Genomic DNA, 18,332 nt, shown 5'->3' with positions numbered 1-18,332 from the left:
TAACCAAACATGTTTAAAATTTCTAAAATTGTTGGTTTACATGTGTTTTTATGTAACTTTATTTTCTTATTTTTTAAAGATTTTAAGGTTAACATCTGCAAAAGTAAATTTTCAAAAAAAGTACAAACAGTATAATTTGAATTAATCAAATACACCAAAAATTGCCCCAAAAAATATTAAAATATTTCTTTTCATATTACCAAGGATGGTAAAAATGTATAAAATTGTTGGTTTTCATGTAATTTTATAGATTTTTTTTGGTAAACATCCACCAAAGTGAATTTTCAAAAAAGTACCAAATATACTTTGAATTAATCAAATAAAACCCATGTGAGTTTGTACTGCTTTAATGAATAAATGTACAGGCTTTCTGTTTTTAAGTGAAGCACATTAATCAACAGTGATAATTTTAACTGGAGCTGTTCAGTGAAATGATGATTCTCTCGGCCACATCGTGAGAAAAGCAATATTTTAAAGCAGAAGAACACGTCAGCCTCTGCAAACCCAAAGCACTCGTATACTAACATCACACGTTACAGTAACATCACAGAACATGGAGATAAAGCAGAAAGCAGATTATTTTAAACTGAGGAGTTTCATTCCAAATCAAGAAAACTGAAGAACTGTCCAAATCAGCTCGCACTCAAAACACATTCAACTGCTTCTACTTTCAAATTCCTGTGACAATAAAAACCATTAATCCCTTACTGTACCTTTAAATAAGCTCAACAACAAACAAGCGCCCGTCTTAAATTATGTGTAAGATATTCAGTATTTGAAGGGTTTGCAGTAATTTGGAATCAAGCTCTTCAGTTTCAAAGACATCAATCCTGAACTCTGTCCTGAAAACCAATCGGCAGACGGATCACATTTAACCATCGAACATCTTCTTCCTGTCAGACTTGTCTTCAATGTTCTTACGCCAGTCTCCCACGTCACGCAGCTGCTTGTCCTGTGAACACAGACGATATTCAACTCAGAGGACGAACATGTCAAATCAAAAACATTTACAAAGGACGACTGAAAGGGTGACGCTGATTTCAGTTCTTAACTGCAACATAAATCTTTCAGGATTCAACCTCAGTGAGAATTTTTCAGTCCACAGCAGGTTTTACTTCTCTGCGAGGACCTGCTGTGTCGGCGTCATGTGTGACGCAGCACGTCAACAAATTCGTGAAGATCATGACGGACATAGAGCCGTACAGAGTCCAGGGCTCTGGATGGACTGAACTATCTAAAGTATATTGGTCTAAGACGTCCCCAAAACATGTCTTTAAAGTTTAAGCTCATAAAAACACTTTGAAATCAGATTCTGGTCTGCCTGTAAACCCCTCTTTTTCAGCCCTGCTCAGAACAGGCTGCTTTCTGTGTCTGTGCCTTTAAATGAGAATAAGCTCTCTGACCACGCCCCCTCAGGAAGTGGGTGTGGCCTCGGCTCTCCGGCACGTTGATCTAATGTTTACATGTTGGCTGAATATACACGGCTGCTCACAGACCCGCGTTACTTCAACCCTCTGAATCTGATCCAGAATCTGATCCTGACGGAGAGGCGCCTGCAGCAGGACCTTTCTGAACCATTGGTCACAGATTTAGTGTTTCTTGTTGTTTTATTTGTCAGCATGTCGACGTGTGTCTTGGTACACAGCTACGAACATGTAGCTATGTGGCTATGCTAACTAGCGCTAGCACTTATCCATGAAAACTAAAAATCATCCACTAGATCTTCAAATCTGCAGACGTGGGGAGTCAAAGCGACCTTTGTGTTTATTAAGACAGCCTACAACTAGCATGCCTCCCTCCTAAGCTCCTTGTTAGCACACATGTGTGCAGGGAATGAAAAACGGAGGAGGGGTTGAGTTGTATTTTATACAGTCTATGGGCTGAACAAGCTCCGAGCTCTGACTTCCTGTTACAGACCGGATGGCGTTGTGACGTATGAAAAACACTGAAAACTGAAACGGCTGGTTTCAGCACACATTTACAGAAAGGTGGAGAAATCTGAACAGGGGCAGAATGGAGTCTTTGACTTTTCAGGGGGTTTGTAGACAGGGACACAGATTTCAGGGAGAGAACCATTAAAAAGAACATTCTGCATGATATGTCACCTTTAAGCGTCACTAAAGATGATGAAGACACAAGGGAGGAAGAGCGTGCGTTATGATCCGGTCTAACTTTGTGTTTCCTTACAGAGCTCACAGATTACAGCGTCATATTAAAGTTCCTTAAAGAGCAAGTTGGCCTTTATTTATAGGACAGCTGAAGAGAGACAGGAAGTGTGGGGAGTAGGGTATTCAAGGGATCTAAAATAATTTTTGGAACAACGGATTTTAGAGGGGCTGCACAGTGGTGCAGTGGGTAGTTGCCTCACAGCTAGAACGTTCCTGGTTCAAATCCCCGGTCGGGCAGGTACCTTTCTGTGTGGAGTTTGCATGTTCTCCCTGTGCATGCGTGGGTTCTCTCCGGGTACTCCAGCTTCCTCCCACAGTCCAAAAACATGCTCACCAGGTTAATTGGTCACTCTCAATTGCCCGTAGGTGTGAGTGTGTGCGTGAATGGTTGTCTGTCTCTCTGTGTTAGCCCTGTGATAGGTTGGCGACCTGTCCAGGGTGTACCCTGCCTTCCGCCCAAAGCCAGCTGGGATAGGCTCCAGCCCCCCGTGATCCCTGACGGGATAAGCGGTCAAGATAATGGATGGGATGGATGGATTTTAGAGGAGACGTGAAAATCACTCTTAGTAAGGTTGCGAATTTGAGACGAATCTTGTGACTGAAGCCGAAGACATGAAAATTAACGTAGGAAGCAGTTTGGCGATCTTCTATTAGACGTCTGTGTCGTGGAATTTTCATAGTCTTATATATATGTATGTAAGAATGTTTAACTATTGTATTCTTTCAGTCTAAATGTCATGTTCAGAGTAACTTGTTTCCTATGTCGTCTGTGACGGGCGAGATCGTGTCAGGGTAGTAGTCAAGGTCTCTCCCCCTGCTCCTGTCTTTATCTATGTGTTATGGCCGACTTACTGTCTCCAGACTAGAGCACAGGTCTTCTTCCCACTTGTTGTGTTCCTATTTTCCAAACATGGTTATCTAACTTTAGTGTCGTCTTCAGAGGGAATAAATACCATGCCAAGGGTTTTGTCTGTCAGAACTGACTTGGCATTGCACTGCACTCTCCTGCCTGTGTACTGTTATGTTATTTCTCCTTGATCAAGTTCTACATAAACTATTTCAACGTAAGCCGTCCGAGTCTCCTGAGTCTTCTGTATCCAGTGTCCAGTTTGTTGCTGAATTCCATCACAGTCTGTTAATCCTCTTCATCTTCCTTCCTTTCCTTTCAGCGTACGATAACCTTGCCCGTTAGCAGACCCACATCCAAAGATAATCATGGTGGAACACGTAGAGTCCACTCACCTCCTCTTTGACCTCCTTCTTGACCTGCTTCAGGTTGGCCCTCAGGTCCATGTTGACCGTGTGTTTGGAGCCCAGCAGAGCCTTCAGCATGGCGTCGGCGGACATACGCACCTTCTTCAGTCTCGGTCTCTTGAACTTTCCCCTCAGGTCCACGATCTTTATGTTGAGGTCTCGGACCTGCAGAGGGGTCAGGATGGAGGAAAAGTGGTGCATGCAGCATTTAGCTCCTTTATAAGAGAGGGGACGTTATTAAAAGAGGGTCCTTTCTACTTTAAACACAGAAGACTAAACATAAGGAGTTAAAGAAACAGAGTCAATGAATCCACAGCTCTGTGGCAATAAAAGACTTCCAGGCGAGACTTCTCTTTTAAACCATTTTGATGCAGAATCTGTGACCTGAAGAAGGGTCTCACCTCACTCAGGACCAAGTTCAGCTTGAACTCTATGCAGTATCTCTCCTCCTCACTGAGGTCGATCTGTTCGTGAAGTTTCATGCAGAGTTCCTGAAGAGAAAACAGAACGTAAGTGTTTAAGAGTTATTTTAATACGTAAAATAAAATAAAGTGACGGACAAATTCCACCAGATCCGTGTCCGAATCCGTCACAGCTCTGGATCTGATCGGTTTCTATTCTAATCAATCTGTTAACTTCCACTGGATCCAGCTCCGTTAGAGTCTCTGATCCAGCAGGTCAGAGTCCTCCGGATCAGATACTCAAGACTTCTATTTGTGCCGGATGCCGGAGCACGACGCATCAATCTCAACAGAGCAGATGGAGCGGGACAGGAAGTCAGGTTTCACCAAAACAAAATGAAAACATCCGGTTAATTTTCAGAATAAAACACTCTGTGTTATCACCAGATCGTATTTCACTTAACTACAACAACAAACCAAAGTCATGATGAGCGGAGCCAGGCCTGGAGTCAACAGGTCAGAGGTTTTCAGAGGACCAGAAAGACAACATGGATGAGGAGAGAAGGAGGAGGAGGGAAAACCTCGGTCACATGACTCCAGCTGTCCGGAGGTCCTTCGAGAGCACAGAGCTGGATCGTAGGTGTCTTACCTTTAGACCAGTCCTTTAAACAACATATGACTGGATGTTTAAACAACATGGAACTAAGTCGCTCTGGAGTGGAGTTTGGCGCCCCCTGTGGGTGACGTATCTTGCATGGCACTCCTTCAAGAACAAGGGTTCCAAAACTGGAAAGTCCATTTCCTGAGACTGTTCCTCAAAGCTTCATGCAAGAACGAACAGACCAATCCAAAAACCTGCATATTACTTTGTCAGAGGTTTTCAGAGGACCATGAAGACAGCATGGATGAAGAGAGGAGGAGGACTCCAGCTGTCCGGAGGTCTGCTCTGGTGGGTGTTGACGAACAAGAGAGCACGAAGCCAGACTGCAGCAGATCGGAGACAGACCGGCACTGGATCTGGTGGAAGTCCTGTGTTACTCTTTACAGTGAAGCTGAGACCCACCAGATTCAGGTGAAAGGGCACTCCTCAACCAACCTCCTAAAGATGTCATGTGACTGGATGTTTATACAACATGGAAATAAGTCGCTCTATGGTGGAGTCTGGCGCCCCCTGTGGGTGAAGTATCTTGCATGGAGCTCCTTCAAGAACAAGGGTTCCAAAACTGTTAAGTCCAGTTCCTGAGACTGTTCCTCAAAGCTTCATGCAAGAACGAACAGACCAATCCAAAAACCTTCATATTACTTTGTCAGAGGTTTTCAGAGGACCATGAAGACAACATGGATGAGGAGGACTCCAGCTGTCCGACGGTCCTGCTCTGGTGGGTGTTGACGAATGAGAGAGCACAGAGCCGGACTGCAGCGGATCGGAGACAGACCGGCACTGGATCTGGTGGAAGTCCTGTGTTACTCTTTACAGTGAAGCTGAGACCCACCAGATTCAGGTGAAAGGGCACTCCTCAACCAACCTCCACAAGATGTCATGTGACTGGATGTTTAAACAACATGGAACTAAGTCGCTCTGGAGTGGAGTGTGGCGCCCCCTGTGGGTGACGTATCTTGCATGGCACTCCTTCAAGAACAAGGGTTCCAAAACTGTTAAGTCCAGTTCCTGAGACTGTTCCTCAAAGCTTCATGCAAGAGCGAACAGGCCAATCCAAAAACCTGCATATTACTTTGTCAGAGGTTTTCAGAGGACCATGAAGACAACATGGATGAGGAGAGGAGGAGGAGGACTCCAGCTGTCCGGAGGTCTGCTCTGGTGGGTGTTGACGAACGAGAGAGCACGAAGCCAGACTGCTGTGGATCGGAGACAGACCGGCACTGGATCTGGTGGAAGTCCTGTGTTACTCTTTACAGTGAAGCTGAGACCCACCAGATTCAGGTGAAAGGGCACTCCTCAACCAACCTCCTAAAGATGTCATGTGACTGGATGTTTATACAACATGGAACTAAGTCGCTCTATGGTGGAGTCTGGCGCCCCCTGTGGGTGAAGTATCTTGCATGGCACTCCTTCAAGAACAAGGGTTCCAAAACTGTTAAGTCCATGGCCCCCAAAATAACAGTTCCTGAGACTGTTCCTCAAAGCTTCATGCAAGAGTGAACAGGCCAATCCAAAAACCTGCATATTACTTTGTCAGAGGTTTTCAGAGGACCATGAAGACAACATGGATGAGGAGAGGAGGAGGAGGACTCCAGCTGTCCGACGGTCCTGCTCTGGTGGGTGTTGACGAATGAGAGAGCACGAAGCCAGACTGCTGCGGATCGGAGACAGACCGGCACCGGATCTGGTGGAAGTCCTGTGTTACTCTTTACAGTGAAGCTGAGACCCACCAGATTCAGGTGAAAGGGCACTCCTCAACCAACCTCCACAAGATGTCATGTGACTGGATGTTTATCCAACATGGAACTAAGTCGCTCTATGGTGGAGTCTGGCGCCCCCTGTGGGTGATGTATCTTGCATGGCACTCCTTCAAGAACAAGGGTTCCAAAACTGTTAAGTCCAGTTCCTGAGACTGTTCCTCAAAGCTTCATGCAAGAGCGAACAGACCAATCCAAAAACCTGCATATTACTTTGTCAAAGGTTTTCAGAGGACCATGAAGACAACATGGATGAAGAGAGGAGGAGGAGGACTCCAGCTGTCTGACGGTCCTGCTCTGGTGGGTGTTGACGAACGAGAGAGCACAGAGCCGGGCCGCAGACGATCAGAGACGGACCGGACAATGTAAATGTAACTTATCCAAGACCAACCCGGGGACAGACTCACCTCCAGCTCGCCTTTGGAGTACGGCAGCTCCAGAGGAGGAATCTTGTCGGCCAGGAACTTCTCCCTCTCACCGGACTTCACGCCTGATTCTGCATCCAGCAGGTTGCCGGCCACCACCAGCATACAGCTCTGTGGATTTCACATATCATCAGTTTCAGCCGATTGGAAAGTGGACTAAGGACTTAAAGGCACCCGGTCCTTACCTTCAACTGGTGCTTACGCCTGGCTGACAGTCTCTTCCTGCAGACATGAACATAAAACATAGATCAGACTGAAAATCAACCACTGGAGCAGATTTAAGATACTGATTGATTTCAAGCTGTACTCACTCGTCAGCCATCTTGGCAGGAGGATCTTTATCTGATTATAAAAGAAAGAAAAGAACATTTGTACCACATTTAGGTTCACTCATGAAGATCATTTGGCACAGATTCTCTTCCTCATGGTCTCAAATGATGTTTCTCTCATTTGGAGCTTCGTAGTTTTACACAAATCACACATGATTCTTTCATGGAGAGCAAAAACAAGACTGAAAGATGACAAGGTACCTCCTCCAGTAACACTTCTGGTTTCCTGTATAATGGAAGGATGGGGAATAAGACATGTCCCAATCTTTCCATCCACAGCACTGTCAACAACCCTCCCCCCGTGCAGTACCACCTTTTTGTTTTCCCTGGTTTCTGCCTCATGTTTGAAGTCGGGTCTCCTCCCTCCAGCAGGAGAAACTCACCTGTCTCACGTTTCATATCTGGCGCACGTTAATTCTATCTTGAGACATCATGTTAATTCCAGGAAACTGAACTTTGTAACCGAGGCCGCGTTAATACCTTAAAGACCCAAACACTATTTTTAGCAGCCAACAGTGCTCCAACACTGTAGTGAAGTTTAATATCTCAACAGCTACCGGAGAGATCCACATGAAATCAGGTTTTACAACCCGCAGAGGAGATCCTTCAAACGGACTCTTATAATCCTGGTCTTCAAGCGCCACCTACTGGTCATTCATTAAACTTGTACAACTCTTCACTTGATTCCTCGTCCCCTTTCAATCTGAGGACTTCATCCTTTAACCCTCCTGTTATGTTGCGGGTCAAATTGACCCGTTTTAAAGTTAAAAAAACAAAGGGAATTTTTAAAGGTATTATTTCGCTACGAAACTTCATTAGCTTAATTAGCTTAAACAACATATACAATGAAAATGGCTCATTTCACACATTTACATTGCACATCTGTGAGAATTAAAGAACACCAATGCACTACATATTGATCTAAATGGTTATTAATGGAGTTTATAATGACATTAAAAGAATGTTTATTGGGAGTTTTTTGGGTTTGGACACTTCTGGATCACTAAATATGCCCCGGGTCAAGCTGATCCAGGAACATTATTACTGTCCCTAAGAAACCAGCATAACAGGAGGGTTAAACCATAGACTGTAAATAAAAATGGACAGTGTTGCTCCGCCTCTTCCCGTTGTACGGTTCTGAAGCCAAAAAATCCCTCTCCTGGGCGCCGCCATTGTGCAGCCAGAGCCTGTGAAGCCACTGTAATAAGCTCCGCCCTACAGCGTGACGTCACAAGACGCTGTGAATCCTTTGTAGTTTCCCTCTACGGCGGCTGTGAATCAAAGGAAACAGGAAGTAAAACCCCGTTTTTTAAACTCTAATAACTAACGAAAAAGAAACTGTTCAGAAAAAAGAGGCCTTGAACACAAAACAGTCAAATACTAACTACATATCACCACAGCATACGGATGGGAGAAACATTCGTCAAAGTTTGACTGCTCCCCCATTCAAATGAATGGAGGAGACAGATATTTTGACCTATACTGCAGCCAGCCACCAGGGGGCAGACACACTGCTGAAAGCCTCACCACCAGGGCCGTATCCGGCACGCTTGGGTTAAACCCTGAGCTGAACTTGGATTCTCATGCTAACATGCTACATTAGCATATCAACATGCTATTTGTTTATCAGATCACACATGCTAAATGTAGCATGGTTATACAATAAGACACATTTAAATGCGGGTTATGTGAGCAAATGTTAATATGTACGTTACATGCTAAACAATTAGCATTACAGCAAGCTAACTGCTAGAAATGTACTCAGATGCTAGTATGTAAGGGTGGCTATCAACAGGTCAAAATATGTAGCCGTCTTTACTTTGATCCTGATGCTAAATGTGGTGCTTGCCTAACATGCTAATGCTAAATGCAATGTTAATTAAGGGAAATTAGGGTTATGTGTTATATGCTAAAGCAGGGGTGTCAAACATACGGCCAGAGGTTCCAATCCGGCCCCCGAGATTACTTCACAAAGTGATACATTTGTAACTGCTATTTCAAATTTGTCCTCTAGGGGGCGAAAGAATACTTGCAGTTTACATTATCTGGTTGAATTTCAGAGACTTTTTAGAGCACTTCAAGATCCAATCAACACTAAAGTTTATACTGTATGTAGAAGCGGTGGATCCACTATTTTCGAAAGGAGACTCATATTGTTCATGTGCTTACCATGCATGTGGGTGCGTCATAGGTGTGCTCCCTCACTACTGGGAAACCTGTGTGTTTGGTGTGTTCGAAGCAGGTTTCAGTCCTCACAGGATATCATATTCGGCCCCACTATGAGACTCATCATGGTGAAAATACAACAGCTGTTTATGTAGAAAGATAGTTCATTTAATGTGAAAATCTTTAGAATGTACTTTTACTTTTTAGCGCTAAAACGAAGGAGAAAATTTGGAGTGTTCCTTATTTATAGGTTATTATGTTTTGATTTTACTGGTCCGGATCACTTGAAATCAACTTGGGCTGTATGTGGCCCCTGAACTGAAATGAGTTTGACGTCCCTGTGCTAAAGGATAACATTAGAGCCAGTGAAATGCATCACATATTCATAAGATTGTAGCAGTTTGGCTAACAAGACCTGGTTGGAGCTTGTTCCCCATCTGTATTAAAGGTGACATATCATGCAAAATTGACTTTTTAATGGTTCTCTACCTGAAATCTGTGTCCCTGTCTACAAACCCCCCGAGAATGAAAAGACTCCATTCTGCCCCTGTTCTGATTTCTCCACCTTTCTGTAAATGTGTGCTGAAACCAGCCGTTTCAGACTTCAGTGTTTTTGTTACGTAACAACAATATCCGGTCTGTAACAGGAAGTCAGAGCTCGGAGCTTGTTCAGCCCATAGACTGTATAAAATACAACTCAACCCCTCCTCCGTTTTTCATTCCCTGCACACATGTGTGCTAACAAGGAGCTTAGGAGGGAGGCATGCTAGTTGTAGGCTGTCTTAATAAACACAAAGGTCGGTTTGACTCCCCACGTCTGCAGATTTGAAGGTCTAGTGGATGATTTTGATTTATCATGGATAAGTGCTAGCGCTAGTTAGCATAGCCACACAGGTACATGTTCGTAGCTGTGTACCAAGACACACGTCGACATACTGATAAATAAAACAACAAGAAACACTAAATCTGTGACCAATGGTTCAGAAAGGTCCTGCTGCAGGCGCCTCTCCGTCAGGATCAGATTCAGAGGGTTGAAGTAACGTGATCTCTGAGCAGCCGTATATATTCAGCCAACATGTAAACATTAGATCAACGTGCTGGAGAGCTGAGGCTGAGGGGGCGTGGTCAGAGAGAAAACAGCCTGTTCTGAGGAGGAATGAAGAAGAGGGTTTTTCAGGCAGACCAAAATCTGATTTCAAAGTGTTTTTTTGAGCATAAACTTTAAAGACATGTTTTGGGGACCTCTTAGACCAATATATGTTGATGAAAAAAGCGTGATATGTCACCTTTAAGAGCAACTGTTAAATTAAGTTGATAACACCAGCAGGAAAACATGCTAATTATTGTTAACAGCTAGCTTAGCCAAGCTAGTTAGTTTCCATTACACAAGTATGAACATAAGATCTGACAATGAAGAACATTCATAAGTTTTCTGAGCTGCAATAGAAGAACAATGAACAACGAACAATGTATGAAAAATATATGTAAGAATTTCGTGTACGAATCCTCCAGTCTAAATAAAGCTAGCAATAGAAAATGTCTACAAATGTTACTTCTGTTGTCACAAATTCAAAGTCGCTTCCAATCAAAGACACTGGGATCCAAAGGGTTCATCTTCTTCAGACTATATTTAATATTTTATATGTATCTGAATATAATTAAAGGAGTCAGCAGCGACAACTATTTCTTTATAATAAGTCGCTTCACACAAGAATGAAGCTGCTTAATCAAGTAAAATACCACATTGTTCCTCAGTTCATCACTGAGTAACTATCTGTGTGATATCATCCCTCTGAACTCAGTAAAGAGACCCCTTTAGTTCCCTGCTGGGGCACTTTGAGGTTCCAGAGGTACTCAGGGGGGGGGCCAGACAGTCGCTGCTGCCCGAGCGGTGTGTCATGTTTAGGCTCTGTGACCAACAGTGGATTAAGACTCTATTCCTGGAGCCACAGCTGTTCCTAACGTCTTCATTATGGAGGGAAAGAATGACAGCGGGCTTGTCTTGAAAGAAAAGATGTCTAAACAGCTCCAGGAACAAATGGCCCGGCGTACGTAAACCAATAACACGCCGGCGGGGCGGGCTGAGGGGGGGCGTGGGGGATCTCTAAGGCTTGCGGTGTATTTTCGTACACGAGAAACCCTGAGGACATAACAACAGGTTGCTCTGGAGATGGGGGGTTAAATTTGGACCTGATTTCTGTCTCAAGTAAGGGTGTGTGTGTGTGTGTGTGTGTGTGAGCAGGGGATTGTCTCTGGGCTGGAAGGGAGGGGTTCGAAGTAATCCAACACCACAGAACATCCCTCGGACGAACAAGACGTGAGAGCATATTGTGAAAATAACTGACCTCAGATGCTCGTTGAGTTCATCTGCTTCACGGGGGAGAAATGTACAGAAAGGAAGGAACACGCCAATGAAAGTGAAGTGTGTGTAATTAAGAAAATTAAAGGCAAAGTTTGGGTTTTTTCGGACACCATAGAAATAGAAAACAAAGCCTTAAAAATCCCCCAAAAATCAGTTTTTTGTACTTCACATGAAAGATTCACAGGAGATTGAACTCCCAGACGAGCTCCTAGATTTAAAAAGTAAGGGTTAAAATAAGAGAGAACAAAGACTATAGTTCAACACAAAGACTGGACCTTTAATTTGAAACTCAAACTTGAGAAACCAATTTGTATATTTATGCGATCGACTGACGATGTTCACGAAAATGATGCTACGAATAAAAATTCAGAAACCTACATTTACAGAAATTAAAAGTAAAAGGAAGATGTTCCTCCTTTAGCATCTTTCTCTTTCCTCAAAGATGAAATGAAGTTCAGTTTTTGCACAAACATCTGAGTTCTTGAAAACAGTCTAAATTTGGTGGGCAGGGATTAAGACCACGTGTACCGTGATGACAGAGACCGGCGCTGGCAGCCGCTACAGATTAGACCAGGTTTTCCTCCGAACGCCCGGGGCGCTGACAGGAGGATCAACACAGGCGGATCAGTTTTCAAGTACAAGCCTTGTAGTGGTGTTGGCTTTCAGGGCGCCACATCGTCAGATCGTACATCATCGGTTTGCACACGTCAGATTAATTTAACGTTAGAAATACCGAGGAAAAGAAACAAAAACAAAATGTTAAATTGTACACTTCTGGATATTTCATTACTTTAAAGACATTACACTAAATGAATATCCAGTAAAATGTGCTGCACTTTCTAACTTTGACATTCCAATGAAACTTTGGACGCCAAAAGCAGCCAGCCTCACTCTGCAGCTCCTCCAAACATCAACACCAAACTTTAAACTTTAAACATGTTCCTTTTTAAAATCACATTATCAATATGTCTTATAACAAACAAAGTAATCTAACATTTTCACAAACAAGAAGAAGAAGCTTTCAGGCAAAGAGTTGTACAAACACAAGACAAAAGGTAAGCCATGCTGTGAGAGCTGAACAGAACAACAGGCAGAGATGGAGGTCTTACTTTACCAGAGCAGAAACTTCAGCTTCAGTCAGAGTCCCAGAGACGCAGACGGAGCCCCAGACGGACCCAGTGTTAAGAAGGTATATATATTGCAATCTCTGATAGCCCTCTAAATCCTCCACTTTCTCTTTATGGAAGTGGATTAGTGGTCAAACCAATGAGCTGGCAAGGTCATGAAATACAGTACAGTGTCATCTGCCCCCTTCCTCGGCTGGCCTCATTATAAATAACCCGCCCTTTAAGATTGTTATCTGTGTTATCAGGAGGCATCGAGCTTCAGGCGGACAGAATGCAGGGAAGTGATTAAACCACAGAGGCATTCTGCAATCAGGAGTTAATACAGGCTTTTTATAGACGGGAATAAAGGAGAGGGGAAGAGGGGGAAACTCTCTGACATGCTCTCTAGGAAGGGTTCTAAATTATTTCATTTTTTATAATACAATCCACTTTATTTATATAGAACATTTAAAAAACAATCAAGTTACATTATTTAATTTTTCATTTCTCCTTTACTTCTATGAACATGTATTCTTATACTTGTTTGTCTATGTGTGTTGTTGTTTGTATGTTTATTCTCTGGAGGGGACATGTTGGTTTATTTTAATTGTGTTATGTATTTCTGTCATAATGTCTGAATGTAATTATTCAGCTGGAAAAAGAAAAAAAAAAGCAATATTTTTCACTTTGTGCTGTTGATGAGAAAAATTAATTAAAGCTAAGTAAAAAAAAAAACAATCAAGTTTAGTAAAGTGCTGCACAGTGAGGTAAAATAAGTTGAAACACACAGAGCATAAAACGCTGTCAGAAAATACAATACAATAAAATCAAATAATCATAATAAAAACATGAAACACTTCTAAAAAATAGTTTTAAAAAACACAAAAAAGTTGAATAAATAATAAAAAGTGAATAAAAATAAAAATGAGTATATTTTTGAGAACATATGGAAGCCTTTCATTAACTATGTTAAGAATTTAGATTTAATAGATAATCAAGTGAATGACTAAACTAAGTAGACAATGCAGTTTCAAAGCATGTTGAATCTTTCTTTTTTTCACTAGGTGCTTTTCAAAGTCTGTATTTAATGTATTTATATACTCCAATTTGTATAGATTACCATATATTGTAACAGGAGAAGTGTTCTTGTATTATTATTATTATTATTATTACTAATTTGTTTTGTTTGTCTGTTTGTTTTTTCTTGGGGGGGGGTTGTTTTTTGTTTTTTGTTTTTGTTTTGTTTTTTTGTTTTTTTGTTATGTCTTGGGGTTTATTTTTTTTTACTTGTTGGTGATGTGTAAACGCAGCAGTTGTATGTCTTGAGTATAAAAAGCTGTAATTCATGCTGCTGAAAACTAAATAAAAACATTGTGGTGGAAAAAAAAAAAAGTAAATAAAATAAAAACTGTCAGAAAATAAAACAGAATAAAATAAAATAATCATAATAAAAACACAAAAAACTCTTTTAAAAAATAGTTTTAAAAAAACATAAAATAGTATAATAAATTATAAAAAGTAAATAAAATAAAAACTGTGTCAGAAAATAAAATAGAATAAAATAAATTAAAATAATCATAATAAAACACTTTAAAAAATAGCTTAAAAAACACACAAAAAAGTTAAATAAATTATAAAAAGTAAATAAAATAAAAACTGTCAGAAAATAAAATAGAATAAAATCAAATAATCATAATAAAAACACAAAAAACACCTTAAAAAATAGTTAAAAAACACAAAATAGTTAATTAAATTATAAAAAGTAAATCAAATAAAAACGCTGTAATAAAATAAAATAGAATAAAATAAAATAATCATAATAAAAACACAAAAAAGACTTTTAAAAATAGTTAAAAAACACAAAATACTTAAATAAAATCATAAAAAGTAAATAAAATAAAAACTGTCAGAAAATAAAATAGAATAAAATAAAATAATCATAATAAAAACACAAAAAAACACTTTTAAAAAATTGTTTTAAAAAACACAAAAAAGTTAAATAAATTATAAAAAGTAAATAAAACAAAAACTGTCAGAAAATAAAATAGAATAAAATAAAATAATCATAATAAAAACACAAAAAACACTTTTAAAAAATAGTTTAAAAAAAACGTAAAAAAGTATAATAAATTATAAAAAGTAAATAAAATAAAAACTTTTAGAAAATAAAATAGAATAAAATAAATTAAAATAATCATAATAAAACACTTTAAAAAATAGTTAAAAAAACACAAAAAAGTAAAATAAATAATAAAAAGTAAATAAAATAAAAACACTGTAAGAGAAAATAAAAATCCAATAAAAGAACAGACTGAGACCACACAACTCTGACGCTGGGTTAAAAGCCAAGGAGGAAAAATATGTTTTAAGGCGGGATTCAAAAGTCGGTTATATTGGTGACATTCTAATATTTGGGGGTAGCTCGTTCCAAAGTTTGGGGGTCACTGCCGAGAAGGCAAGGCCACCCCTGTTTTTTTCAGCCTGGTCTTAGGAACCACAAGATACTTCTACTTTTGGTTCTGGTTTTTATCCTTGCTTCTATATTGTGAATTTATTTTCATGAATAGTTGTTTTTCGTTTTTCTTAAGTTATGTTTTTATTTAGTCATAGCTCTTTGACTTTGGAAAAACCTCCCTAAGGAGATAAGGCTCACAGAGTCAGTGACATCTTTTAAATCTCTTCTTAAAACCCATTTTTACAGACTTCCTTTTATGTGACTTCAACCTTCTAACTGCTTTTACTTCTATTTTATTATTAATTTTAGTTTTTAACCAACTAATTCATTGTCTCAAATTTAATTTGATTATTTATTGTTTTAATTTATTATTATTATTTTTCCTTTATTATTTTAATGTTCCTAATTCATCCTTTTCACTTTTTCTAATTTTCCCGATTGGATTTTGTCCTTTTACTCTGAAAACCTCTTTTATTGTCCTTTTAATGCTTTTATTTACTTCTCCATTTTTATTCATTTTTATTTAATTATTTATTTTTTATCTATTTACCCTGAAAAACCTCTCGACCTCTGCTATTTGAACTACGCTTTGTTTGTCAAAGCACTTCGTAAACATTTGTTTTTAAAGGTGTTATATAAATAAAGTTATAATTATTATTATTATAATTATTATAAGAAGTTTCTGAGCAGTAGACCTCAAAGACCTAAAACTGTCTTTTTGTTCATTTTCAGACCATCAGAGTGAAATTATGAGGCGGTTAAAGTGTTGAAGACTAAACTACAAACACATCAAATCAAAGTCTAGATAAAACAAAAAAATTATAAGAAAATAATTCTTCAAATTCCAGTTTCTCTACACTGAGGGGGCGTGGCTTCATGTCAACATTAGTTAACAGTGAGCGTAAAGAAGTCAGCTGAGGTGAGCCTGTTGTTTCCTGAAGCTATGAAAGCCTCATCGTAAATCCTGCCTATTAATAACACAGTGTGAAAAGGATGAAGTAAAGTGAACAGGTGCTTACGCAAATTTGAACCCTTGACAGGGTGAGCAAGAACCTGAGACTCTCATTGACGAATATATAGAGCAACATTTTGCCGCCAATTTAGGATGCTAATCAGAACTCATTGTTTGCCACAGTGTCAACAGACAGTCCGCTGATTGGTTTGATATCAATCAAATCCCAACAAACGTTTTCCTCAGACTCTTTCCAAACAGAAACAAAGACTAACAAAGACCCAACATCAAGACCGGATCGGATCCAGTCCCCTCTCACAGACAGGACTCGGTCTGATCTCATCCTAATCCACCATGAGCAGAGCACTTTGCAGCATTTAGCAAGTTAAGTGGCAAGGACAAACTTCCTTTAACAGGCAGAAACCTCCAGCAGGACCAGACTCATGTTAGACACACATCTGCTGAGACTGGAATCCGTAGTTAAAGGGGACATATCACGCTTTTTTCATCAACATATATTGGTCTAAGAGGTCCCCAAAACATGTCTTTAAAGTTTATGCTCAAAAAAACACTTTGAAATCAGATTCTGGTCTGCCTGTAAAACCCTCTTCTTCAGTCCTCCTCAAAACACTCTGTTTTCCCTCTGACCACGCCCCCTCAGGAAGTGGGTGTGCCTCGGCTCTCCAGCACGTTGATCTAATGTTTACATGTTGTCTGAATATACACGGCTGCTCAGAGATCACGTTACTTCAACCCTCTGAATCTGATCCAGAATCTGATCCTGATGGAGAGGCGCCTGCAGCAGGACCTTTCTGAACCATTGGTCACAGATTTAGTGTTTCTTGTTGTTTTATTTGTCAGTATGTAGACGTGTGTCTTGGTACACAGCTACGAACATGTAGCTATGTGGCTATGCTAACTAGCGCTAGCACTTATCCATGGTAAATAAAAATCATCCACTAGATCTTCAAATCTGCAGACGTGGGGAGTCAAAGCGACCTTTGTGTTTATTAAGACAGCCTACAACTAGCATGCCTCCCTCCTAAGCTCCTTGTTAGCACACATGTGTGCAGGGAATGAAAAACGGAGGAGGGGTTGAGTTGTATTTTATACAGTCTATGGGCTGAACAAGCTCCGAGCTCTGACTTCCTGTTACAGACCGGATGGCGTTGTGACGTATGAAAAACACTGCAAACTGAAACGGCTGGTTTCAGCACACATTTACAGAAAGGTGGAGAAATCAGAACAGGGGCAGAATGGAGTCTTTTCATTCTCGGGGGGTTTGTAGACAGGGACACAGATTTCAGGTAAAGAACCATTAAAAAGTCCATTTTGCATGATATGTCACCTTTAAGTCTTTTAAAACCATTTAAAGCTCCTATAAGGAATTTTAGCCAGATATAAAACAGACTGCTTTTATAGTTCATTAAGAGGCATTAGGAAAAGTATCATTTAAGGTCATCAGCATATGAATATATATTTATTTTGAATGCCTTAAATTGCTTCTTTCTTTTTTTAATGCATTTTTTTGGCTTTTTTTTTAAAGCTAATGGTAGAGGCGTGGAGTTGAGCCCACGACCCGCTGAGAAGAGGACAGTCTCGGTATATGGGGCGTGCGCTTAGACCGCTAGGCCAGCGATGCCCCTGAAACTGGTACTAGGTGGTGTCAACAGCAGTTGACGATCTTTTTTCGGACTGTCCGGCACCAAAACATCAAGGAAAACCTGCATTAGTGCTATAAAAGTGAACTAAGAAGTCTTTACTTTATAATTGGATGAAACCACCTTACCTCAGTGACCTTAGAGGACGTGTTTCTGATGTTTCAAGGCTTCAAAAAGCACTTCATGGAAATGAAGAGGTCCTTCACCACAGGGGGTAAATCCACGGTCCTGGTTCTGTGAAAAAAACAAGAATTAAAAAGCCGGTTTGAGTTTAATACGAAGCTTTAGATGTCTGAGAAGTGGAAATCAAGTTTACAGTTATATTATGAAGTATGTTATAAAGACTGTACTCACCTCAGATGTGTCTCAAATGTTGTTTGAGCTAAAGACACTTCACAGAGTTAAACACCACAAATGCTAAATGATTGAGAGTCCTATTTCTCTTCCACTCACGTTAAAACGCCCTCCTGCTCTCCATCAACGATGTGTTTAAAGACAGCACCTCCTGCCTACAGTGTAAAGAGTCAGTCTGTTTGAAACCACGGGAGGCTTTACACATCATAAACCAGCAATAACTCAGAAACCAGAGTCTCTCTGTAGCTCAGCGCGGGATCATGTTCACTGCTTTTTAAAAT

The 18,332-nt window shown here is 40.3% G+C and overlaps 1 protein-coding gene across 4 annotated transcripts; it reads right to left on the bottom strand.

The window, feature by feature from the left end:
* Positions 1-331: 331 nt before the first annotated feature.
* LOC117813757 (troponin I, fast skeletal muscle-like) lies at positions 332-12,829 on the bottom strand. Of its 4 annotated transcripts, none has more exons than XM_034684782.1 (7): positions 12,638-12,829; positions 6,978-7,008; positions 6,852-6,888; positions 6,649-6,777; positions 3,824-3,913; positions 3,411-3,587; positions 332-952 (listed from the first exon to the last, which is right to left on the bottom strand). In XM_034684782.1, the coding sequence occupies exons 2-7, from the start codon at positions 6,986-6,988 to the stop codon at positions 872-874; spliced, it is 525 nt and encodes a 174-aa protein (XP_034540673.1). In that variant the 5' UTR covers positions 6,989-7,008; positions 12,638-12,829; the 3' UTR covers positions 332-871. The 4 variants fall into 4 exon arrangements, with proteins under 4 accessions (XP_034540673.1, XP_034540676.1, XP_034540674.1 ...); XM_034684785.1 differs by lacking the exon at positions 12,638-12,829 and adding an exon at positions 11,507-11,531; XM_034684783.1 differs by lacking the exon at positions 12,638-12,829 and adding an exon at positions 8,929-9,146.
* Positions 12,830-18,332: the final 5,503 nt, after the last annotated feature.

Source organism: Notolabrus celidotus, chromosome 6, assembly GCF_009762535.1.
Source record: "Notolabrus celidotus isolate fNotCel1 chromosome 6, fNotCel1.pri, whole genome shotgun sequence".
Classification (NCBI taxonomy): Eukaryota; Metazoa; Chordata; class Actinopteri; order Labriformes; family Labridae; genus Notolabrus; species Notolabrus celidotus.
The sequence above is the reverse complement of the archived record's forward strand: the minus strand, read 5'-3'. Positions and strand labels throughout refer to the sequence as shown.